Consider the following 26,151-nt stretch of genomic DNA (forward strand, 5'->3'; position numbering starts at 1 on the left):
ATAGATATATCTCAACTCTTTACTTACAAAATAAAAATTGTATTTAAAGAAAATTTGTAATAAATGTACCGAAATATGTTTCCCAAAAAAGGGAAAAAAGTTTCCTATATAAAGTAGGGAAAAAACGTGCACTTGTTGATTGCAAAGAACGACACATATTCACAAATGTTAGCCATTTTTTGAAATATCCCGACATTTTAACAAACCAGTATAATCTTAAAATAAACACGATATTTGAAAATGTCATGTTTTATCACAATATTATCATGTTATTAACACAATATATATATATATATATATTTGAAAATGTCATGTTTTATCACAATATATATATATATATATATATATATATATATATATATATATATATATATATATATATATATATATATATATATAACGGGATGTGTGACTATCAACTGTGAAACGAAAAGCTTCAACTATACTTCATCGGGGAATAAACAAAAAAGCTTAAAATATAAGCCGCGGAGGGTTCCGCCTGACAGTTGACCCCTCCTTTTTTCCTTTCAGGAGTTGTCATCTCTCTCTCTTGTCGGCAGGGAGTTGCCGCCGGTCTCCTCTCCGGCGACCGGAAGAAAGGAAGGCCTTACCGTGCCCTCGTAGTCGTTGACTCTCTCTCTCTCTCTCTCTCTTTAAGCAACGGATTCTCGTCTTTCTCGGCTCCAACGATCAGAAGAAAGATCTGCACGCCGTTGATCGAAGTTCCTCTCCTCCCTCACCGCGAGCACTCCGTAACTCCCATCCCCAAATCTTATACGGTGCTATCTGCGTTTCCTTATGCTTCCTGCAGATTACCTAATTCGATTTCGATATTGAATTCTTTTTTTCTTTTCATTATCTGCTCTTATAAACGCATGAATCAGCTGATTTTGTTGAATTGCAAAAGCATCTAGTGAATGATGCAACGTTCATTGTTTCCGCGCATAAAGCGCGCGATCATCAGCAATATGTGAAACAGAGTTCACATGGAATGCATTTATGTCAACTTTGATTCTGTTTTTTTTTTCAAATGTTTACTGGTGATCTGATTTGTACCTTACGCTTCATGAGCTCCAGATCTCCCCATTCTTCGGAAACGCCTTTTTATCGTTCGCGCCGCGCAAAAGTGTCGTTACTGGATCAATGATCAAGAGTTGAAGTTTGTTCATGGCATATAAGATGGAGATCTCTTGATGCAAGCTGTTGTTTGTTCGAATTGGGACGCAATGCTTGTCATGCCGGTGCAGTCTTTGAAAGATTTCGTCGAGTTCCTTTCGTTAGGGACCCACGACATATGCGGATGTAGATGAAGAATTTGAAGTTTTGTTGCTTTCACCTGATTTATCTCCGTGCCTGTAACAGGGTTCATTTTCTAGCGAGAATGTGAAACTTGTACCTGGTTACAGTTTAATATGGACTTGTGATCAATGTTGAGAATAGGTTTGGAGCAAATTGTCTTTTGGCAAATAGGAAAGTAGGATTTGTATTTTTCTGGATTTTTTGTGCAAATCATGGATGGTTTAAGGAAGCATCTGGTTACGTTGCTTGGTAAGTGGCATGGTGGTGATTCGGGTTTCACGGAGTCTCAGCTTTTGATCTTTGCTTTCTTTGCTGTTGCGGTTGTTGGCGCATTCACTGTAGTTTACACGGTATTTCAATGGAGACGGAACATTAGTTTAAACTGGATGAAGGCTGTAGCTAGATCTAAGAAGAAGAAAAAAGCAAAAAATAGGATTCCCACTGCTAGCCATACATGGACTGTGGAACCAGCGAACCGCGGGAAAAGTTTGAATTGTTGTGTGTGCTTGAAGTCGGTTTCTCCTCAGCCTCTCGGACCTGTTATGTCATCAGACTGTGTTATTCATCTGTGTGAGATTTGTGGTGCGGCAGCACACTTGACATGCTCCCCGAACGCGCACAAAGACTGTAAATGTGTCTCTATGGTAAGCTTTAGGCAGGTAATGCACCAATGGGCCGTCAGATGGTCAGAAATAACCGACATCCCTGATGAGATTCCTTGCTGTTGCTATTGCGAAGAACCTTGCAGTGGTTCTTTTCTTGGTGGATCCCCAATCTGGAGTTGCCTATGGTGTCAGCGGTTGGTGCATATAGAGTGCCAAGCAAGCATGGCAAGTGAGATGGGCGATATTTGTGATTTGGGATCGTTTAAGAGATTGATTCTGTCTCCACTGTATGTGAAATCTTTGAGCAGCAAAACAGGTCCAGCTGGTTTTCTGAGTTCAATCACTCATGGGGCAAATGAATTGGCGTCTTCTGTGTTTAGAAGTCAGAGCAAAAGGCACAAGCACGTCGGTGAAACCTCTGTTGATACCATCACTATCAATAATACTGCTGATTCATCCACAGATAGTTCTTCCGATGCACGTCAAACATCTAAGCACTCTATTGGAGATTGTGAAAGTTGTAACGGTGCCATGGATGGTGGGGACCTTCACCAAAATGGTGCTGTTAATGACAAAATTGATAGAAAGCCAAAGCTGCAGGCAAGTTCCTCGTTTGGTCGAAGTGATGGTTCTCAACTTTTTGGAATCAATCAGAAATATGAAGTTGTTGACTTGCCTTCTGACGCAAGACCCCTCCTAGTTTTCATCAACAGGAAGAGTGGTGCTCAACGTGGAGATTCCCTCAGACAGCGTTTAAGCATTCTATTGAATCCCGTACAGGTTAATATGTTACACCCTTTCTGTGTTTAAAAAGAAAGATAACCTATAAGTTCCTTTGAAGGGGTAATTTGACCCAGGATCAACTTAAATTATTGTTTTGCATTTAGTTTTAGATCCTCCTACTGCTTCTTTTTGTTATATGTTCAGCGCATATTTTCGCAGTCTTAATGCAACATTCAAGCAATGAAGTGCAGCCACATGCTTGCTTCTGTGATGATTAAGTCTACATATTTCTAAAGATTAATCAACATCAATTTTAAAGCTATTCTTTTTCTTTATTTTTTTTGTTAAGTTCTGTGGCCTGGTGAGTTGTTCTTGTAGGGTGCTTCACGTGCTCCAAAATGAGGTTGTCTGTCATTTTGCTAATTAGCCAGAAGACTTGCATTGATGTAGTATTCAATGAATAACTTAACACAACTGTGATATTTGACTAGTTCAACATGCATATCTAGCACATGGCTGAGAGCACGCTGTTTGGTTGTTTGTTTTATTTCTTGGTGTCCTATTTATTAAATTATTCATTGTTAGCTAACATTTGCTATATATGATGTAGCTTTCTGCAAATGAATTTGAGGCATGCATATGCTGATGCAGCATCTTGTTCTAGACCTTACGTTACTTGTGTCAATTAACTGGAGCTATGTATCTCTCATTCTTTCATGCTTGTGATGATTTTATATGTATAAGGCATGAACTTTTGAGCAGGGTTTTCCTTCTGTGATTTTATGTGCCAGTTCTTTTTATAACTTTAATTAAGTTAGGTATTTCTACTGTTTTCAGTGGTACTCAAGCATTGGTTTGTGATCTTTTGGTAATTTGGTCACTGCTGATAGCCTGACAATTCTCTGATGGGGAAAAGAAGACCTTCGAAAATATTTTTTAATTAAGAATTTCAAGGGCATTGGTTGTTATGAGAATAATAAGGTCAGGAATTAGGTGCTAAATAAAAAAAGATAGGAGAAGGTACAATTTCAAAGTACTTATCCATCAATCTCTTTCTAGATAACATTCAAAAGTGTTGCATTCATAATTTGTGTTGCTTCTGTTGGGAACAGTTGATCCTTTCCAAGTTCACGTCCACAGAATCATGTTTTCTAGTTTTAAGGAGCGATATCTGGAGCAATGCCTTATTTTTCATCTAAATTTGAAGAATGAGTTTATTATTTGTCGCAAGTTATTCAAGAACTCATCACAGACTAGTTTTCAATCTTTTGTTGGAAGTTGTTGGATGGTTCTATGTAGGGTTACCTGAAACTCTAGTTACATGCGGGGAACTCTTGTTTATTGGGAAACCATTTCCGAAACAGGAAACCTAGCATTTTCAAAACTTGTGGGAAACTTCTAAAAATGCATGGGAAACCCGTTTCCCATTTAGCGAGAAACCTATTTCACATAACATGGGAAACTCATTTCCCTTATTTTGGAAATATATTTTCCATATGTTTTTTGCATATTTTCCTTAAATAAGAATTTTCTTTTTCAATAAAAGTTAAAACTGTAATTATTTATTTAAAAAACTAATTTTTATATTTATAACAATAAGAAGTGCATAATGTATTGGATGAAATCGAGAAATTTCAAAATTTAGTGTAATCATATTGTTTTTTCTTATTTATTGATTTTATCTAAACATATGTTTCATTTAAACATCTTATTTATGATATTTAATATTTTATTAAAAGTAAGCTGACCATGCACTCGGTTATATAAAATATAACCAATTTCATATTAGTTTTATAGTTATTAACATAGTCACCTGTATCGTTAAAGGTAATTTCCCGGTGCGTGTATTTCTCGGAGAAATTTTCAAAAGTTGATAAATCTCTGGAATATCTTGGCAATATATAAAAAATTAAATAAAAAATCAAAAAATAAGTAAAATACAGAAATTCAAAAAATGAAAGAAAACTAAGATAAAGACCTTAAAATAGACAAGATAAATTGATAAATGAGCAACTAAGTTAGCAGCTAACAACTAACAAAAAATAAATTAGTAACTACATAACACGACATAACAAGTAACAACTAACTACATAACTAACAGGTAACAAAAAAATCATGAAATGTTCAAAACTCATCGATTTGGTTTTTGAACCAAATCAAACCAAATTTTGAGGCCAAGGTTGCTTTTTTTTTTTTAATAGTGATTTTTTCAAATTTTTATCTTTAGTAAATTTGGGTTTTTTAAAAAAGAAAAATCTGAAAACAGACACAGTTTTCTGTGGCGATATTTATCGTGAGATATATAATTTGCCGATATATTGAAAATATCGCAATATATTCCCGATATTATCGGCTACCTTGAAATAGCTGATAATATTGATATTTTAATATATCGGCGATATCGGTGACTCTGGTTGTTAATCAATGTAGTCATGTATTTTATAAATAATAAATTTATTAATCCTTATTACTTTATCATAATGTTAGTGACAAAGTAAAGATTGCATAAACTTATAAAATTCTTCATACATGTTCTCCATGTGTGCACTTGTGCTCCACACACACACACACACACACACACATATATATATATATATCACATTTCACATGGATTTGGAAATCCTTATTTTGTGTTTCTGTTTCCCAATATGTTTCCCATCCTGGTAACCTTGGTTCTATGTCGTCCAGCCAGACTGCTTTGCCAGGCACTGAGTCCAGATCTTTACGTTTGATCATGACAAAACTCCTATTAACCACTGATCTAACTTAAAAGCTTTTGTCATTAATGAAGAATTTTGTTTGCTGTGTCGATTGATCCTTCATTAGCTCTTCTACCTGACCAGTATGTGCCCTTGCAAACAAACACTATGGACACCATAGAAAAACTTTTAGAAGTAAATAAGGTGAAAATACCACATACAAGTATTGGGTGAATGGATAGCAGAACTTATACAAAAAACAAGATAAGCATAAACATTAATTAGTTCAGAATGCTACTCAGTTTCTTAGAGTAACTTCTGTTCTCTTATCTATCTCTTTCAAGGTGGACTATTCTTCCATTAGTCCAACTATACTGCTTGGTGAGGCTTTTCGTGAGTTCAAGAACGAGCTAGTTAAGTGGGCTTGCTCTGGAATCAAGATCTATGTTCCTGATTGGAACTCTACTCAAGACCTATCTCATTTAGGTTTTGAGTTCAGACTGTCTTGGTCATCGTCCCAGCACTAATAGATAAGTGAAGGACAGTCACAAATGTCTTAGGCAAAGGACTTCGGTATGACCACTTCTCCTACTCTTCCGCTTGATGCTTTTCTTAGTATGCCAGCTTGAGTATTTGGTTCATTTTTTTTTTCAATCCGTATGGTATTTTACTTTGTTTTCTTTTTACCTTTAGATTCTTTCTTATATTATCAAGTTCTTTACTTCATATCAAATGAGATTGGATTTGCATCTTTGATGTTTAAACTGTTCTGGCTTTTACTCAAGTCTTACATGTGTAGTGATAATTTTTTCTTTGGAATTTCTTAAATCCCCTAAAGGTTAATTGCAAGCTTATCCCCTCAGGTCATTGAGTTGAGTTCGTTGCAGGGGCCAGAAGCTGGCCTTCTCTTGTTTAGAGGAGTATCAAACTTTAGAATTCTTGTTTGTGGTGGCGATGGTACTGTTGGTTGGGTTCTTGATGCAATTGAGAAGCAAAACTATGAGTCCCCTCCTCCGGTTGCAATCCTTCCTGCAGGAACTGGCAATGATCTAGCCAGAGTCTTGTCTTGGGGTGGTGGGCTTGGTGCAATAGAGAGACAGGGTGGCTTGTCCACAGTGTTGCACCACATAGAGCATGCAGCAGTTACCATTCTTGATCGCTGGAAGGTAACAATTGGGCCCCAAAAGTCAAAGGATGATACGAGGCAAACTACTAAATATGTGAACAATTATCTTGGTAAGTAGTCTGAGGATTACCTACATATTCCAAAGGTATTGATTTTTAATTGGTGGTAACATTTTTAGGCCTTTTTCATCAGGAATTGGGTGTGATGCAAAAGTTGCCCTTGAAATTCATAACCTGCGCGAGGAAAATCCAGAGAAGTTTTATAATCAGGTGCAGATCTCCTTGTCATCCCTAGGCATGCACACGAGCCGAGTTCGAGCTGAGCCTGAGCTGTTTGAACTCGGCTCACTTCAAAATGCATGTGTTCAAGCTCGGCTTGAGCTCAGAGCCGAGCTTGAACAGCATTGTCCAGACTCGGCTTGGTTCCGAGCTCGAGCCGAGCTTGATGGTATTCCAAAAAGATTTAAGCAGAAAGAGTTGCAGCAAAGGTAGGATTCGATCCTCATTCTCTCCAGACGAGGCACAAATGACCCACCATTATGCCAGATTCTGACTTGCTATTATTATGACAGAAAATTTACATATACTATAAACCTGCTAGATTATTGAAGAGAGAAAAAGTTGCAGGGCGTGAAATTCGAACTCAGCACCTCTTGGGATAGAGACTAATGCCCTACCCACTAGGGAGACAATGACTTTCATGTTTTATTTTGCAAATATTATATATATATACTCTTATGCGAGCCTTTTCGAGCTTAATCGAGCTCAACGACTTGATCAAGCTCGGTTCGTTTATCCACACCGAGCCTGGACTTGTGTTCAAGCTCGGCTCGTTTATTTTTGAACGAGTTCGAGCCGAGCTTAAATGGGCTAGCTCAGCTCGTTGTGCATCCCTAGTCACCCTTGATTAACCTGCCTTTTAGTTTAAATCCTCTTTCTCTCTCTCTACATGAAATACATTCATACATGTCATTGACTGAGAAACCCTCCTCTGTCTCCTTTCAGTTTCTTGTGCCATTCTTACAATGGGCACCATGAAAGAAGCAGGCCAAGTGTCATATGTTTCATTTGTACTGCCACTATTTTCTAGCATCCCCCCTTGACTGTGAAAAATTGCTGAAAAGCGAGCAGGATCAAACCTTTTTCATCCTCATTTCTGGCCATGGCATGGTCTGAAAATTAGTTGGATGGATGGAATGGATGGAGCAACACTTTTTCTTCATTTTGCAGCTTATCCATGGCTGAATGGGTGCCACAAAATGAAAGGAGAAATTGGTGCTGGTGTATCAAGAATGGGGAAGGGAGGGAGGGTGAGAGTAGGAGAGAGGTGGCCCAATAAACATGGTTTAGAAGGTCTTGTGAAGAGCAGTATCTTCTATTTTCCAAAAAATATTTCAAGGTAACTTTTTTTTAATGAGTAATGTAATGAAATATGTGAAAATACAAAACAAAGGCTTGTAATGGCTTACATGATCATAAACACAAAGTGTACATGCACGTACACAAGTCCAACTAAGGGACAATACAAGAGCACAAACAGACTACACAAGCACTAAGTGCATTCAAGACAACAAAGAATTTAAAAGAGGAATACAAGAACATAAAAAAATATATATTTTATTGAGCATGAATACTTAAGAGAAGCATTAAAGAATAAGAGGGGTCCACCCCTATTTATACACAAGAGGTAAGTCTCAAATAAAGTTGTTTGACAAATTTTCAAAAGAAAAATAAATTTCAATATAACAATAAATACGAACATGATTTGACATTTATAACCATGAAGTGTTCGAATAAAGCATCTAAATGCCAGCAACACATGCTTTACTCAAGAATACTAGATCATATACATACATATTAAATAAATCAAGTTCACAAAATCTAATATTCAAACTAGATCTCATAAAAGCATACACATATCATTTCACAAGATCAAACAAATTTTGTAAACCTTATAAAACATTTAATAAAAAATAAACCCAATAATAATTTTGAAAAGCTTTTAAAGATTTTAGTTTTTAACAAAAATAACAAATAACTTTTCAAAAGATAAGAAAAATTAGTGCTTTCATAATGAATGAGATAGATAACTCAAGTAACTTTAAATATATAAGATACATTCCGGGTCAAGATTTTCCGTGAATCCAAGTCACAATCAAGAACCTTCATGAAGCATGAACTTAAACCAAAGAATCCCAAGACCCAAAAAAGGCAAAATACCAAGAAGGATTTCTTGACTTTGGTACCATGTAATAAAATACACGAAAATACAAAACAAAGGCCTCTAAGGGCTGACATGATCATAAACCCAAAGTACACATGCCCATACACAAATCTAACTAAAGGGCAATACAAGAGCACAAAGGCACTATACAAGCACTAAATGCATTCACGACAATAAAGAATTTAAAAGAGGAACACAAGATCATAAAAAATATATTTTTTTTGAGCATAAATGCTTAAGAAAAACATTAAAGAACAAGATATAAGAGGTAATCTCAAATAGAGTTGTTGGACTGTTCCAAGTTCCAACTGCTCTACTGACTAGTCAACTCTATGTTGACTAGTCCAAAAAGAACCCAATAGCTCTATTTGGTCTTTGACCAAATAGTCCTTGTAAAAATAAAAAAGGACAAAAAGAACAAAATAAAGTAAAAGTATTAATGTGCCTTTAATGGGCACAGACTATTACTAGGGCTGAAATGACCAAAATACCCCTAATGGATATTTACCTATTTTATATTATATGTGTGTGTGTGTGTGAATACATACAAAGCATCTATATACATACAACTTAACAAATAAAGCACTTTTGAATATGTGAAAAATAAATTTTTGGGTGTCATCCAAACAGACTCATTGCTATAAAAGGGAAGTGTGCAATTCTTAAAACTTCAGCATCGTTGTTTAGTTGAGAAAGTTCTTAGCTGTTATGCAAATAACAGCTAAAAAGGAAAATATTTGAGAAACTTAAGTCAATGATACAATAGCCATATTGCAGTATCTGCCAGTTCATGATAACAGTGTTATCAATGTCATATCGTATCATATGATACAATAGCCATATTACAGTATTGGCCCTTCGATATGATATTGCATATGCAGTATCGTTAGGTTATGGTTATCGGGCCATATTGTCCCGTATCGAACGATACGTTGATGTATCACACTGTATTGTAGGATACACCCTTTACAACAACAACAACTACGCCTTCATCCCAAAATAATTGGGGTCGGCGATATGAACCAAATAAGAAAATCATTCTGGGTCTTCCACATGAATCCTTCTCCTCCAATAATTTCTATCCAAAGATATTGTAGGATACACCCTTTATGATACAAAAATAGTACGTGTTTGTAATGATAAATATTTTGTTTTGTTAGTTGTTACATATCGTTTTGCATCTTTTAGTAGTGCATATTTATGTTTAATTGATCATAATGCTTAAATTTGATTTTTTTGCTATTTCATTATATGATTTTTCCTAATTTTTTTAAATGTTTGGGATTTTTTATTTTTTAGAGTTTTTTTCTGTATCTTATGATACGATAGATACACTCATATGCCTGGCCCTTCTAATACGGTTTCCAATATGGCTTTTACAAAATTGCATGATATTGAAATTTTGAACAGTGTTGGACAACCGTACTGAAAACTTTTCTTGCATGTGGAAAACCCATTTCCTTAACTTAAAACTTAAATTTCTGAAGTTTGTGTAAAATGCATAGGAAGCCCATTCTCATCGAGTGAAAAATCCATTTCCCGTCACTTGGGAAACTATTTATTTTGCATGCGAAACATGTTTCTCTTATTTGGGAAATGTGTTTCCCTTAGATAAGAAATTTTTTTTGTTTGAAAATAAGTTGACACACACAATGTTATTTGAACATTTTGATTACTTGTTTTTGTAAATATCTTATTTTTTCTTTTACATACTTTTAATGTTAGGAATGATGTAATGTGCTAGAGATGACGAAGAAATCTCATAATTTAATGTAACCACTAACCACACTATTTTTACCTTATTTCTTGAATCTATTCTATCTAAACCCTAAAGCCTTTGATGCAGAGCAGGAATGGACCCGGATCCATACAACGTGACCCACGCCGGGGACCAGATCTACACTCTGGGGATCAGACCCAAGCAACGGGTCCAATTCCAGATCATGAACCTAGAGAGTACGGGACGGACAACTCCAGATCCAGCAACACACCGGAGCTGCATCGGGTCCGGGACCGGACTCGATACCCGGATCTAGCCAGAAGCCTTTAAAACCCCTCTAGGGTTTTGTGCGCAGGGCAGAGGATATTCAATATTAGCAGCAGCCGTATTTGTTTGTTTGTTTTTTTTATCAGCAACTTTTCTTTTTTTCCTATTCCTTGTTTTTTTCCCCTTTGCATTATTTTATTTCAGTTTGTCATTCGATTTGTTTCTACTTGTTCATCTTAAATTACCTTTGCAACAAAAGCAAGACCAGCCTTACCGATTATCGACGGGGGTCTCTTCTCTAAATTTGTGCATTACACGATCTGGAAGGATCAGTCTTCACGTTTCAGTCGACTGGTGTGTCACAGCCGATTCCTCCATTGCATCAAAGTGGTATTAGTGCCAACGCCTTTCCCCTCGTCAGCAAGATGGTTTCAGAGGTGAGGGGCGATCCGGCGACGGAAATTGAGGAGGATGTCGGCAACACAGACCCAATGTTGCGGATGATGGAGATGATGACGAAGATGCAAGAAAACGTGTTGCGTATCAGTCGGGACGTGGCAAGCATATCACGGCGACTTGATGGGGTCGAAGGACGAGTCGCCGCCCTTGAGTCGCCGGTGGATCCATGCGCGACCTCACGGCAAAGGATGGGGGCTGAGTTGGAGGTCGTAGCAGGCGCAGAAGCAGTCCAGCCGACGCCCTTTCAGCTCGACTGTGTCGTTGTCCTGCAACCAGCATTCCCCTCCCCCCGGGTTCGACAACAACGGCGTCACACGCGGTTGGTACCCTCCAGCTGAACCAGGAAAATAGGGCAGGGCAGCCCCACGTCGTGGGTGCAGTACTGCCCTGGCCTCGAGTCACGGGGGTTGCGCCGCAGGCAGGGCTGGGCCTGCAGGACCCCAGCGTCACGCCGGGTCATGCCACAGGCTTGGGTCCGTGGTTTCCACCACTCGTAGGGGTTGTGTCGCAGGTTGGGCCAGGACTGCAGGGCCCCAACGTCACGCTGGGTCCAGCCGCAGGCCTGGGCTCGTGGCAGCGATATGCGGGGACTGCGCCGTAGACCGGGCCGGATCTGCAGGACCCCAGCATCACGTTGGGTCCTATTCTAGGCCTGGGTTTGTCAACCCAACCCGGTAAGGATCCTCTCTGCCCTCCTGATCCCGTGCGAGGAGGCCCCGTGGCAGCACATCCGCGAGCGGGAGTAGGTAGGCCTCTTGGGTTTGGGTCGAACCCAAGAGGGTTCTGTAAAATTGTCTATGGAAAGACAATACACATACAAGCATGAATACTTTATAAAAGAAGTGTTCACAAACACTCTCACAACACTTGAACAAAATACGCAAAAAGCGTAAAAGTAGTAAACATGCAATAATGCATGTATAGAATAAAAAGAACAATTGCTTGAGACTCTCAAGCTTGGGAATTACAAGGGGGGAACACCCCTATTTATACAAGTGCCAAAAGGTGCAAAAGGGGGGCTCCCAAAGGAGTCGTTGGGAGCCCCCAACGACTCTATTGGGGGACCCCCAATGCACTTTAAATAATATCAAAAAATAAAAAAGAAAAGATAAAAAAGAATTACAAAAAATAAATAAGAAAATTACAACATATTCCAAAAGGAATATGCGCAAAACAGGAAATTACAGAAATACCCTTTCGGGTAAATATATATATAAATATATATATATATATATATATATTTATATATATAGAGATATATGTACATATAATATATTATATGTAAATATATCTCTATGTATATAAATATATATATTTATATTTACAATAATGATTTTAGGAGATACATTTTAACACCCCCCCTCAAACTTACGGCGTGATAACCGCAAGTTTGTCAAGAAGGAAATGAAATCTGGGCGAACATAGAGCTTTTGTGAAGAAGTCGGCAAGTTGATACTCAGATGTCACATATGGTAGATCAATGACCTTCAAGTATTCTTCTCTGACATAATGACAGTCCATCTCTATATGCTTTGTTCGCTCGTGAAAGGTGTGGTTCTTGGCAATGTAGATTGCACTTTTATTGTCACAGCATAGCTTTGTTGGTTCTTTGACAACTACTCTCATATCTTCCAAAAGACGTCGAATCCATACAATTTCCATGGTGGTAGTTGCCATGGCTGTATATTCGGCTTCAGTAGATGACAAAGAGACCTTCTGTTGCTTTTTACATCGCCATGAGATCAAAGATTCTCCTAAGAAAATACAAAAACCAGTGGTGGAGTGACGGTTACTAGGGTCACCTCCCTAATCTGAGTCAGTATAAGCAAGCAATTTTAATTCAGAGGAAGAAGATAGAAATACTCCCTTGTTCATGGTTCCCTTCAAATATCTGATGATGCGAAGGACAACACTCATATGAATGGTTGTAGGAGCGTGCTGGAACTGACTGGCGATGTGAATAGCATGCGACAAGTCGGGTCGAGTAATGCTAAGGTACATTAGAGAGCCTACCAACTGCCTGTAAGGAGTAGGATCGGTTAGGGGAACACCATCGTCAATCTTCATTTTTGATCCCACGACTTCAGGAGTTTCGCATACTTTGTCATTAGAAATTCCTGATCTGTCAATAATCTCACAAGCAAGCTTAGACTGAGATAAAAAATAACCACGTTGCGAATAGGCAACCTCAATACCAAGAAAATATGTCAGAAAACTCAAATCTGACATCTCAAATTTTGAAGTCAAGACGGACTTAATACCCTTGACTCCTTGAACATCATCACCTGTAATTAACATGTCATCAACATAGAGTAATAGAATCACAATTTCTGCATTAGATCTTCTAGTAAATAGAGCAGTGTCAGTATAACATGAGGAAAATTCATTTTCCAACATTACACTGGTAAATCTATCATACCAGGCCTTGGGGGCCTGTTTCAAACCATAGAGGGCTTTACGAAGATGAAGAACTTTATCTTTAGGAATCTTCATGCCTAGTGGAGCATTCATATATACTTCTTCGTTAAGATCACCATTTAAAAAAGCATTTTTCACATCCATTTGAAAAATGTTCCAATTTTTAATATATGCAATAGTAATAAGACATCTAACTGTAACCATTCGGGCTACAGGGGCAAAAGTTTCCTCATAATCAATCTCATACTCTTACTCATACCCTTTAACAACTAAACGAGCTTTATACCTTTCCAAGGATCCATCGCTTTTAGTTTTAACCTTAAAAACACATCGACAACCTATAGTTTTCTTTCCTATGGGTAGAGTTTGGAAATCCCAAGTTTCAGCCCTTTTAAGGGCATTAAGTTCATTTTGCATAGCTTCTTGCCATTCTATACATTTTTTGGCTTCTTCAAAATTCCTTGGTTCAAAATAAGAGTGAATGGCACTAAGGCAAGCCCTATATCGGGGTGAGAAAGAATCAAAAGAAACAAAACGAGTTGGAGGTCTTCTATTCCTTTCAGATCTCCGGTGGTCGACAGTAGGAACAAGCTCACTATATTGGTCAATAGCACTTTTAAAGGTGTCTTGGTTTCTACGAGAGTAGGTTATTGGATCATTTGAAAGTCTACTTTCTTGTTCATTGAGTGAGTTATGTTCACCAATGTCACCATCATTTTCCTCATCGTGATTTGATGATACATCATCATCACTAGATATATCATCATTACTAGACAATAGATCAAATAAGAAGGAATAATCAAAATTTTCTTGTTGAGAAACAATTTTTTCAAAGTCACTTTCATTTTCCAAAAAAGTTACATTTCTAGAGACATATAACTTATCATCTCGAAGATCATAACAACGAAACCCTTTTTGAGTTTCGGAATATCCAAGAAAGGCGCAAGGGATAGCCTTGGGAGATAGTTTGTCATTATTATCCGTAAGTATAAAACACTTACACCCAAAGACTCGTAACCTATTATAATCCGGTTCAAGTTTATATAAAATCTCAAAAGGGGATATTTTTCCTAATATCCTAGATGGCAGGCGATTTATCAGATAAACAGAAGCAAGAGATGCTTCTGCCCAAAAAATTTTAGGAATGTTTTGGGAAATGAGAAGGGTTCTAGTGGTCTCAATGATGTGCCTATGTTTTCTTTCGGCCAACCCATTCTGTTGAGGGGTTTTAGGACAAGACCTTTGATGGATAATTCCATGATCCTCAAGATATACTTTAAATTGATTAGAGAGATATTCCCCTCCTAAATATCTTTATATTACTGTTGAATTGATTCTTGATCATTGAATGAAAGGTTTTAAAACACGAAAAAACTTCATGTTTGAACTTAAGAAAATAGATCCATGAATATCTGGAAAAATCATCCACAAAAATGACATAATAAGAAAAGCCTCCTTTTGAAGTCACAGGTGCGGGTCCCCAAACATCCGAATGAACAATTTCAAAATTTTTAGAAGAGAACATGGTTCTTTGCTCAAAAGGTAAACTTTGCATTTTTTCGAGAATACAATCATTACAAGAAAATGAACTTTTACATAGGTCTTTTGCAAAATGCAAATAAGACAACTTGGTGATATTAGGATGACCAAGTCTTTTGTGCCATATATTTATATCTTTGTTTTGGGCCACATTACAAAAAGATTTTGGAACTCGAAGAGATTCCATATAGTATAAGTCTCCTTTTCTAAAGCCTTCCCCAATCAATTTCCCGGACCGGCGATCCTGTATTAAACATTTATCACAAGAGAACTTAATATCGCAACCATGGTCCAAGAGTTGAGAAACAGAGAGAAGATTTAAATTTAGTTTAGGTATAAATCTAATTTTTGGAATAAAAAAATCTTGAGATTTGAAATTACTTATACCTTTAATTTCAAGAGATGTTCCATCCGCAGTGAAAACAAAAGAGGGGGAAACATTTTTTGAGAAATCGGAAAGTGAAAACATGTTTGGAGACATATGAAAAGATGCACCGGAGTCCAAAAGCCAAGAGACTTTACCTGGAAGAGATGAGGTAGACACGGTGGCACCGGAGGTAGCTCCCTTGAGTAGGGGTTGAAGGGCTTCCACTATTTGATTTAAAGAAAGTGACCCACTTGATGATGCCTCCTCCTTCTGTGGAACACCGGTGGTAGCCATTGCGAGAAGCTTCTTCCATTTGGGACATATGGGTTTGATATGTCCGGGTTCTTTACAAAAATGACAAATAATTTTGCTATAATCCCTTTTTTCTCTTGGCCCACCATTTTCACCTTGATTTTGTGGTTTAAAATGAGGGGGACAATAGGTTCTTACATTGTTCCCGGGTCTTGATACGGCATTGACCTCATTACTTTCTTCTTGATTACAAGGAACCATAAGAACACTTGATCCTTGTTTACATAAACTCATACGAGTCTCCTCACCACTTAATTTGGTGAGTACATCTTCAAGAGAGGGAGGAGAAAAAGATGATAGGAGAGAGGACCTTATTTGCTCAAATTCGGGCCTTAGCCCATTCAAAAAATTGAAGAATCGATCTTCTTCAAGTTGCTTGTGATGGAGTTCAATTGCTTTTCCACTCCATTTTGGTTCAAGCATGGCAAACTCATCTCAAACGGAGGAAAGATCGACAAAATATTCCCTAATAGTTATTTCACCTTGAGTAAGAGCGAGAGTCTTCTTTTGAAGATAATACTTATGAGATAGGTCCCTCAATGTATAAATTTTTTCAAGATAATGCCAAGCTTCCGATGCCTTTTTGAATTTAATAATGTTGGCATTAATCTTGGTTTCAACGGATGAGAAGAACCAAGAAAGAATTTTGAAATTCTTCATTTCCCACTCATCGTGTTTCTTAGAATATTCTTCAAGAACTTTAACTCTTCTCCTTCAAAAATCTTGATCTCACTTCCGTTTACCATGGTCATCTTGGGTTCCGGTTCCGGAATTGTGCCTTGCACATAACCCCATAGCCCCTTCCATTTTATGTGAGACTCCATGTTTCCGGCCCAAATATGATAGTTGGACCCATTTAATTTGAAGCCAAGAGTAAAGTGAGATTGTTTTTCGCCCATTATGAAGTAGAGAGAAAGGGAGAAATGGCGTACCAACACAATATCCCAAATGCTAACTTGCGCAAGATCCTTCTAAAATATTTGAGAGGCAAGATCCACCACTTCAATCTTCAAAAATCCGAAGGCACGCTTTTCGAGGCACTTGAAAAGAAGAGAATTCCACAATCCTCTATCATCAACCAAGCTCTGATACCATGTAAAATTGTCTATGGAAAGACAATACGCATACAAGCATGAATACTTTATAAAAGAAGTGTTCACAAACACTCTCACAACACTTGAATAAAATACGCAAAAAGCGTAAAAGTAGTAATCATGCAATAATGCATGTATAGAATAAAAAGAACAATTGCTTGAGACTCTAAAGCTTGGGAATTACAAGGGGGAAACACCCCTATTTATACAAGTGCCAAAAGGTGCAAAAGGGGGGCTCCCAAAGGAGTTGTTGGGGGTCCCCAACGACTCTATTGGGGGACCCCCAATGCACTTTAAATAATATCAAAAAATAAAAAAGAAAAGATAAAAAAGAATTACAAAAAATAAACAAGAAAATTACAACATATTCCAAAAGGAATATGCACAAAACAGGAAATTACAAAAATACCCTTTCGGGTAAATATATATAAATATATATAAATATATATATTTATATATATAGAGATATATGTACATATAATATATTATATGTAAATATATCTCTATGTATATAAATATATATATTTATATTTACAATAATGATTTTAGGAGATACATTTTAACAGGTTCGGTCTACTATTCACCTCAACAGGACACAAACCCGGTTCACTGGGACCATCCGTTGGGTCTCAGGGAGCAGGTCTGGATCTCGAACCCCTTCACCTGACCTACCTAGTTGGGTTCGGTTCGCGGACTGCCCCGAACCAGGTCCAACCTATTATTTTTGAGCCCCAAAATAGATCCAATGCTGACCCAGACCTGTATCGGACCCGGACGGAGCTCTAGTTTGGATTTGAGCCGGATTAAAACCAGACCCATAATCATATGGATCGTGGATCGAGTTCAAACCAAGCCTCTTATCCCCACAACTCGATCCTCGATCCAACCTATCCACATCTGGGTCCGATGAGTAGTTTATGAATAGACCCGATCCATATCCCATCGGGCGAATCAACCCAACAATATACCAACCAAACCCTGTACCCAAACCAGAACCAACCCATGAACCCAACCCTGATCTAGAATCCAATACCGTATCCGACCCAACTCCAGTATCCTAATCCAAACCCATATTATGCCATTCCTACCCACCTAGAACCCGAGACCCATCCACCTTACCTTGGACCTCCTGTCATCTCGGTGCCCCAACACCGGCCACAGCTGGCTCCCGCCCACGGGCCAGCCAGACTGAGGCAGATCCAGCAGGGACCGGCGCAACCTGAGCACCAACCACCCGTCGTTGGGGTACAACAGCACCAGCAGCCAGGCGAGCATAACCGCGATGGTGGAGCAGTTTGGAACGATGATACTTTTTGGAATGAGTACCCCACAGGCATGGTGGAGGCCCGTCAGCAGAGAGCAACAGAGCGCCCCTCCACGTACGTGGTGAAGTTGGAGCTTTCAGAGTTCGCAGGTCAGTTCGATGCGGAGCAGTTTTTCGATTGGTCATATGTCGTCCAGTTCTTCTTCGACTACCATGAGGTCGCCGAGCACCGTCGTGTCTCCCTAGCCTCTACTCGGTTGAGAGGCCTAGCGCAGACATGGTGGGTTGAGCTGTAGAGGTCGAGGGAGTGACAGGGATTAGGGCACGTACAGACTTGGGAAGAGATGCAGTGGTTGATGCAGTCTAAGTTTGTGCCGTCAGATCACGCCGAGAGAGCCTATAAGGAGTACCTGACCCTGCGTCAAGGCACCAATACTGTGGCGGATTACACCACTGAGTTCCATCGTCTTTCCCTACGAGTGCAGATCGAGGAGACCGCCCGCCAGCAGGTCACGAGGTATATTTTCGGTCTACGTCCTGTTATTTCTGACAACTTCAATTGCATCACAGTCGAGTCATTGGATCAGGCAAGTAGTTATGCCATGAATGTGGAGGAGAAACTGAAAAGGAGGCAAGAACATAGGACATCCCGTAGTGATCAGTCCAGTCAACCCAAGTCGAGTTTCCCAACCAGGGGAGCGAGCTCCCCTAGGAAAGAAGACTCAAAGTCCACCCCAAGAGTCGACCCTAGCAAACTCGATCAGTTTGGACCCGCGTACCACACCAGATCCAAGGGTAAGCCCAGTGAGTCCACCGTTCATTGTTTTAGGTGTCAAGAGTTAGGTCATATTGCGTCCAAGTGTCTCACCATGAGTAAGAACACCCATCTAACAGAGGCCATTGTTGAGTCTGCGTCCGATAGTGAGAGCGAAGGTGAGTCGCCTGTTGAAGGAGATGATGGGATGAAAGTTGTAGAGTTCGATGGTAGCATCGAAAATTTGTTAACCATTCGTCATGTTTTGACTACATCCCGAGAGTCAGCACCGACAAACTGGTTGCGTAATAATATTTTTAGAACCCGGTGCAATTGTAAGGGGCGCGTGTGATGTTATTATTGATATCGGGGCGTGCGAGAATATGGTGTTCGAAAGTGTCATGTCTACCTTGAACCTAAAAACGGAAAAACTGTCTCAACCTTATAAGATGGCATGGTTCAAGAAAGGGAATGAGGTACCTAACACCTTGAGGTGTCTGGTCTGGTTCTTCATGGGAGAGCATTACCACGATGAAGTGTGGTGTGATGTGGCCCCTATGAATGTGTGTCACATACTACTGGGACGCCCCTGGTAGTTTGACAGTAAGACCACCTATGATGGTCATAGGAACACGTACACATTTGTCTTTAAGGGGCATAAGATAGTTCTTCTTCCCACCAAGGAGGTTGGGTTTCCCCGGCTCGCGGGCCTATTAGACCGATCTTACCTCCTTGAACTGCCCGAAGATTGGCACCATTCTCATATATCTATTGTGTTTGATCTACTTGTTTACTGTGGAGACAACAAGTCATCATAGCCGACTTTTTCCAACCAGGGAAGAATGATGCAGAGCAGGAATGGACCCGGATCCATACAACGTGACCCACGCCGGGGACCGGATCTACACTCTAGGGATCGGACCCAAGCAGCGGGTCCAATTCCAGATCATTAGCCTAGAGAGTACGGGACAGACAACTCCAGATCGGAGCGGCATCGGGTCCGGGACCGGACCCGATACCCGGATCCAACCAAAAGCCTTTAAAACCCCTCTAGGGTTTTGTGCGTAGGGCAGAGGATATTCAACATTAGCAGCAGCCGTATTTGTTTTTTGTTTTTTTTTTATCAGCAGCTTTTCTTTTTTTCCTATTCCTTGTTTTTTTCCCCTTTGCATTATTTTATTTCAGTTTGTCATTCGATTGTTGCTACTTGTTCATCTTAAATTACCTTTGCAATAAAAGCGAGACCAGCCTTACCGATTATCGGTGGGGGTCTCTTCTCTAAATTTGTGCATCACACGATCTGGAAGGATCAGTCTTCACGTTTCAGTCGACTGGTGTTTCATGGCCGATTCCTCCGCTGCATCAGCCTTCCATGGCATTCGAACACTATATTTATGCTATTTATTACTTTATTAAAGTAGCCCAATTATACACTCATTTACAACTTGTATGCTTGTTTTATAAAGGTAATCAATACACTCACATAATTTATGAAGCAAATTAATTTATTAATTCTTCATATATATTACCATATTTGTGCTTTTGTGATATATTACATATTTTCATGTATATATATATATATAATATTTTGCTACCCTCCAGTGTGCCATACCTCTGATCCAAAGTAAATTTCCTAATAAAAGCACCATACTGAATGCATTATGGAGTCAAATTGGTCAAGCTCACACCTACGAGATTCAGCTAGAGAGTACCGTACTCTAGCCAATATTATCTCATATATATATATATAGGGTGCTTCTATGGTGGTACTGTACCACTATAGCTTAGTGTGGTACACGCTTGATTTATTAGGTCTAAGCTCCAAAAGAAATATCTAACCATTGGATCATGCTTAGCATATTCTATTTATTATTTTTATGTGTTAAAGTTGACTCAAATATGATGTTTTATACCATTTTTAAACCACCCTTATTTTCATGAATTGTTAGCCGTTGATTTTCACCATCTAAAAAACGGAATCTTATGGTGTACTGAACATGATAAAACCTTTTACTAAATAAATCATGCTAAACATTACATCCCTACGGTTAGATTTACCATTTGGTGGCCAGATCTACACAAACAAGAGTGTATGCCACCATAAGGTATCATGGTACAGAATATATATATATATATATATAAACACAGATAGTCGTTTACCGTTTCCATTTCCCTTATTTGCAACACTTCATTTGAAAGTAAAGAAAGTAGTGTTCCATGTGAGCAAGTATAACTCACATGTCTTTACTATTTTATAGTTTTATGCCCAATCCGTAGCAGCTTGTTGTGGATCATACAGAACCATCATATAGTGCAACATGAGAGTATAATCAATGAAGTTTTGGTTGCTTTATAGGATTCAAATGAAGAAACACTCCTCATGTCAAGTTAACCTAAGGGCCAAACCAAAACTGCTCTCTATAATTAATCTACATGCATACTGTGGCAGGCTAAGTGTTTGGTTCTTGGTCAACTGTGATGTTGCTCCTGTTCATTTCACTTACTGCTTTGAAGAGGACAAAACCAGTTCTTTTTCCTCTTATTTGATATGAGCTATGTTTTCACACATAGCCTTCCAGTTTCTTAGCAATTTTAAACTGCCTAATTATTCATAAACCTCGAAAGTTTGATAAGCAGCTGTATGACTGGTTGGTTTAAATTCTCTACTTAGCTATATGTTAGTGCTGTTTAGCTTTGTCTAACTCAAGGCTGAATCTTATTCCCAGTTCATGAATAAAATGCTGTATGCAAGAGAAGGCGCAAAAGGCATCATGGACAGGACATTTGCAGACCTGCCATGGCAAATTCGAGTGGTAGTTGATGGGGTCGAGATTGAGGTTCCTGAGGTATGTTAGAGTAATTGTAAAAGTTTAAATCATGACTGGGTTCATGTGACACAAGTTCGGAGATACCACTACAACTGACTGGCCTATCTGTGTCCAAGTTCTGTCTCTTGTATACCAAATGGCCTAAGAATTTCCACTAGGTCATAGCATCTCTCACTTGAAACATGACCATGTATATTCCTGGCTGTATACTTTGATACTGTTAAATCATGTGTTGTTGTTGAACCCTTTCCCAATGGTCATTACCTCAAAATATTGCAAGTTCTTGGTGTTGTTTTCCTAAAGTTGGAAATGATTTTCTCTGCATGTACAATTTTTCAGGATTCTGAAGGTGTTCTTGTTGCTAACATTGGAAGCTGCATGGGAGGAGTTGATTTGTGGCAAAATGAAGATGAGAATTATGATAATTTTGATCCTCAGTCTATGCATGACAAGATGTTGGAGGTTGTGAGCATATCTGGAACATGGCACCTAGGAAAGCTTCAGGTGATCCTCTTATACATTCTTGACTGGCATCAAAAGTTCAAACCAGTGATTAAAGAATTTGTTCTACTTGACTTGGATGATTTTACTACAACTATTGCCTAGGTTAAATTAATAGTTAGTCGATCTATAGCAGCTATCAAATAATGTTCCAAATAGATGCTTCAAGGACATCATCCTCTTGTGAAGCTTTCACCAATGAGCCATGTCCTTCATAGTGTACATGTCTCTCAAGAACTCTCATGCTTTCTTGGCCGCTTTGAATTGGGCCACACTATCAAGAATGGAAGCATCTACACTACTCATAGTCCATGTCAATATTTTTGCATTGTTCATCCGCCACTCCATGTGTCTTCTTTCAAATTCGAGAGTGGCGATGACCTCATCTTCTTCATGGAACCTCAAGTTTCTATCCACAATTTTGGTGAATGAAAGTTGAGGCTGCGGACAATCTTCCTCGATATACTTGATGAGGCTCTTGGATAATATATGATTCTCCATAATAGAGGCCCAAGTGTGGTAGTTAGTGTTAAAATGTAAAACTGTACATATATGTATATATAATAATATTATATTATTATATATATATAAATACATTTTTCATTTCTTTCTTTTCTATAATTTTTTTCCTTTATTTTTATTTTTTGTCTTTATGTCATCTAGTTCAGTTTGAACTAGAATGACTGTTGCTAGTCAAGTCCTGTCCAGACTTGACTAGCAATAGAGCTGTTGGACTGACACATTCCAACAGCTATAAATAGAGCTGTTGGACTGTGCCCAACAGCTCTATTGAGTCCTCTTTCAGCTGTGTATATAAAGGGGTGCAGCCCCTCTTGTATTTTACTCCAATGCTTCTTAAGCAATTGGTTTTTCATATCAATAAAGAATACGTTTTTATTTTTATTTTGTTTCCAGTTATACCCTTTTTAAGGGTTATGCTTTAGTGTCATTCTTGACACTTGCTCTTGTTAATCTAAGCTCGTGTTTCGAAGATCCCCATTTCATTTCATGGTATCAGAGCCGCGGAAGTACTAAATCTTGAGGAAAAGCTGCCTCGATTTCCGTACCCGTTTGCAAAAGTGTTCGCCACTTGAAAAGAAGTGTTTTATCACTTCATTGGAGAAGATTTCACATCTTGTTGTATTGTTTTTTCTTTCTTTCTTTTTCATTTTCCTTCTTGTTTCTCTTCTATCCCTATTCTTTCTCTCCTTGTAATTGATGGATGACAATGATAAAGTCACCATCATGCCTATGAAACTAAGCGATACGAACTATGTAACATGGGCTTTAATCATGAAGCACCATATATGGGGAAAAGGCTTATGGGGGATTGTGGATAGTTCCGATTCGGAACCTAAGCTATCTCTTACTAAAAAGGAGGGAGATAAAGAGGTCCCTCTATCGGAAGAAGAGAAAATCAAGGCTATTGCCTCATACGAGAAGAAATGGAAAGAATGGAGAATATCTCATGCGAAGATAATGTCATGGCTTATCAATAGCGGTGACATTAAAAAATGCTCAAGTCTTGCCAAATTTGATCATGCCGATAAGGCATGGGAATACCTTAAGAATATGTATTCCCTTAAAGATATTGCACATGTGTGCAACCTCCAAGAAAAAGTTCGAATGATGACACAAGGAGACAAAACTATTCGTGAATATTACAATGGGTTGTCCGAACTTTGGGAAGAACTTTCCCTTTTAGAACCAAAGTGACATTGTGCCGAAGACATCGAGCTTCGTCAGAAACAACTCGATGCTGAACATTTTTACCAGTTTATAACTGGATTAAGGTCGGAATTTGAAACCACTAAATCGGCCCTACTTCACCGGGGAAAAATTCCTTCTATTGTTGAAACTATTGAAGAGTTAACAATGGAAGAAAATCGTCTCCGGAAAGGTTCTTTAAAACTTGAAGATGATTCCGTTTTAGCCGTGTCTAGACCAGGGAATCATGTTCGATCATATAGGCCTCCTCACTTTAACCGACAAAATGGTGACTATGATAAGAAGAAAGTTATTTGTCATCACTGTCATGAACCGGGACACTACAGGCCACAATGTCCCAAACTTAAGGAGCTGAGAGAAAAAAGAGCTGCAATTGCTGGATCGGAGCCTAAAGATCAGGATGCACCAGTTTTCCTGGCCCAACTAATGGAGATTCTTCAGCCTCTCATCAAAGGTGTCTCTTCCTCATCTGAAGCTTCAACCAGCGCAGCAGCCTCATCTTTTTCTGATCTAGGTAAAATTTCTTGGCTTCTTGACTCTGGTGCATCTTTTCATATGACCCCAAATAATCAAAGTCTATCCAAATGTGTTAAAAATAAAACAAGTGTGTCAAAGGTCTTTACTGCTGATGGGACTTCTCTTGAAATAGAAGGAATAGGAAATTTTGAAAAAATTTATAAAACAAAAAAAAAATTATTCCAGAAATTAGACATGTTCCCAAATTAAATTTAAATCTTTTATCTGTATCTCAAATTTCTGATTATGGGTGTAATATTTCTTTTTCTTCTCATGGTTGTTGGGTACAGGATCGCCAGTCAGGCAAGCTGATTGGGGAAGGCCATAGAGAAGGAGGACTCTATTACATGGATTTTTTGGAAATGCCGAAGAAAGCTTTTTGTTATAATATTCAAAAAATAGAGTTGGAACTGTGGCATAAGAGACTTGGTCACCCACATATAGCCAAAATCCAACATTTTCCAAATCTAGGGAAATTTTGTAACTCTGAATCATTTGATTGTAAAGATTGTATTCTCGGCAAAATGAAAAGATTACCATTTCAGAACAGAACCTTTTTCTCTTCAAGACCACTTGAATTAATACACTCGGATGTTTGGGGTCCTGCACCAGTAATTTCTAAAGGAGGATTTGTTTACTATGTTATTTTTGTCGATGATTTCTCCCGACATACGTGGATGTACTTTCTCAAACATAAGTCTGAAGTATTTCCATACTTTCAAACTTTTCATAATATGGTTAAAAATAAGTTTCAAAATGATATTACTATTTTTCGCACAGATTCAGGGGGAGAGTTTTTATCCACAGATTTTCAAAATTATCTTAAATTGCATGGCATCACACATTAAAGATCTTGTCCTTATACACCTCAACAAAATGGACTGGCAGAACGAAAACATCGCCATATTATAGAAACCACTAGGACTTTATTAATAGCAAATCAAGTCCCGAAAGACTTTTGGGCAGAAGCTGCCTTAACTGCCACCTATCTCATTAATAGGATGCCATCTTCTTCGTTACAAAATATCACTCCCATTGAAAAACTTATGAACATTTCTCCAGACTACTCTAGACTAAGAATATTTGGGTGCAAATGTTTCATATTTACTGACAAAAATGATAAACTTTCCCCTCGTGCGATTCCCTGTGCCTTTTTAGGATATGCTGAAAACCAGAAAGGTTATAGATGTTTTGACTTCAAAAATAATAAACTATATGTGTCTAGAAATGTTTCCTTTCTTGAAAAGGAGAGCTTCTTTGATTTTAGAAAATTAAAAGACGTCACTGAGTACTCCTTTTTGCTAGATCTAACATCAACATCTGATGAATATGACCTTGACTGTAACTTTGATGATGATCAAAGAATTATTGATCTTAATGTTGAAAATGAAGAAGTTCATAGAGATACTAGTATTCAATATTCCAGGCGACAAGAGTCTAATCCTCTATGTGCACTTGAGAAATATTCTAACATTCCAACTAGACAATCATCCCGAATCTCGAGGCCTCCAGGAAAGTTTGTATCATACGAGTCTTTCTCACCCACATATAGGGCAGTTATTGCATTAATTCACTCATATGAAGAACCATCTACATATTTTCAAGCAAAAAATGATATCAAATGGATAGCAGCCATGAAAACTGAATTAGATGCACTTGAAAAGGCTTCTACATGGAATATTCAAGATCTTCCTCCAGGGAAGAAAACT

The 26,151-nt window shown here is 38.3% G+C and overlaps 1 protein-coding gene across 3 annotated transcripts in view; it reads left to right on the plus strand.

Annotated features, from left to right (window-relative positions):
- The first annotated feature begins 470 nt into the window (after positions 1 to 470).
- Positions 471 to 26,151, plus strand: part of LOC149813188 (diacylglycerol kinase 1-like) — a 29,476-nt gene continuing 3,795 nt past the window's right edge. For 2 of the 3 annotated variants that reach the window (XM_089990832.1, XM_089990833.1), the window contains exons 1-6: positions 471 to 752; positions 1,078 to 2,684; positions 6,190 to 6,562; positions 6,645 to 6,721; positions 21,596 to 21,715; positions 22,037 to 22,201. In XM_089990832.1, coding sequence (XP_089846958.1) covers positions 1,512 to 2,684; positions 6,190 to 6,562; positions 6,645 to 6,721; positions 21,596 to 21,715; positions 22,037 to 22,201 — 1,908 coding nt within the window. In that variant the 5' untranslated portion in view covers positions 471 to 752; positions 1,078 to 1,511. Of the gene's footprint in view, positions 753 to 1,077; positions 2,685 to 6,189; positions 6,563 to 6,644; positions 6,940 to 21,595; positions 21,717 to 22,036; positions 22,202 to 26,151 lie in introns of those variants that run through there. The other variant, XM_089990834.1, reaches the window with a different exon arrangement.

Source organism: Nuphar pumila, chromosome 16 (assembly GCF_984573655.1).
Source record: "Nuphar pumila chromosome 16, dmNupPumi1.hap1.1, whole genome shotgun sequence".
Taxonomy (NCBI): domain Eukaryota; kingdom Viridiplantae; phylum Streptophyta; class Magnoliopsida; order Nymphaeales; family Nymphaeaceae; genus Nuphar; species Nuphar pumila.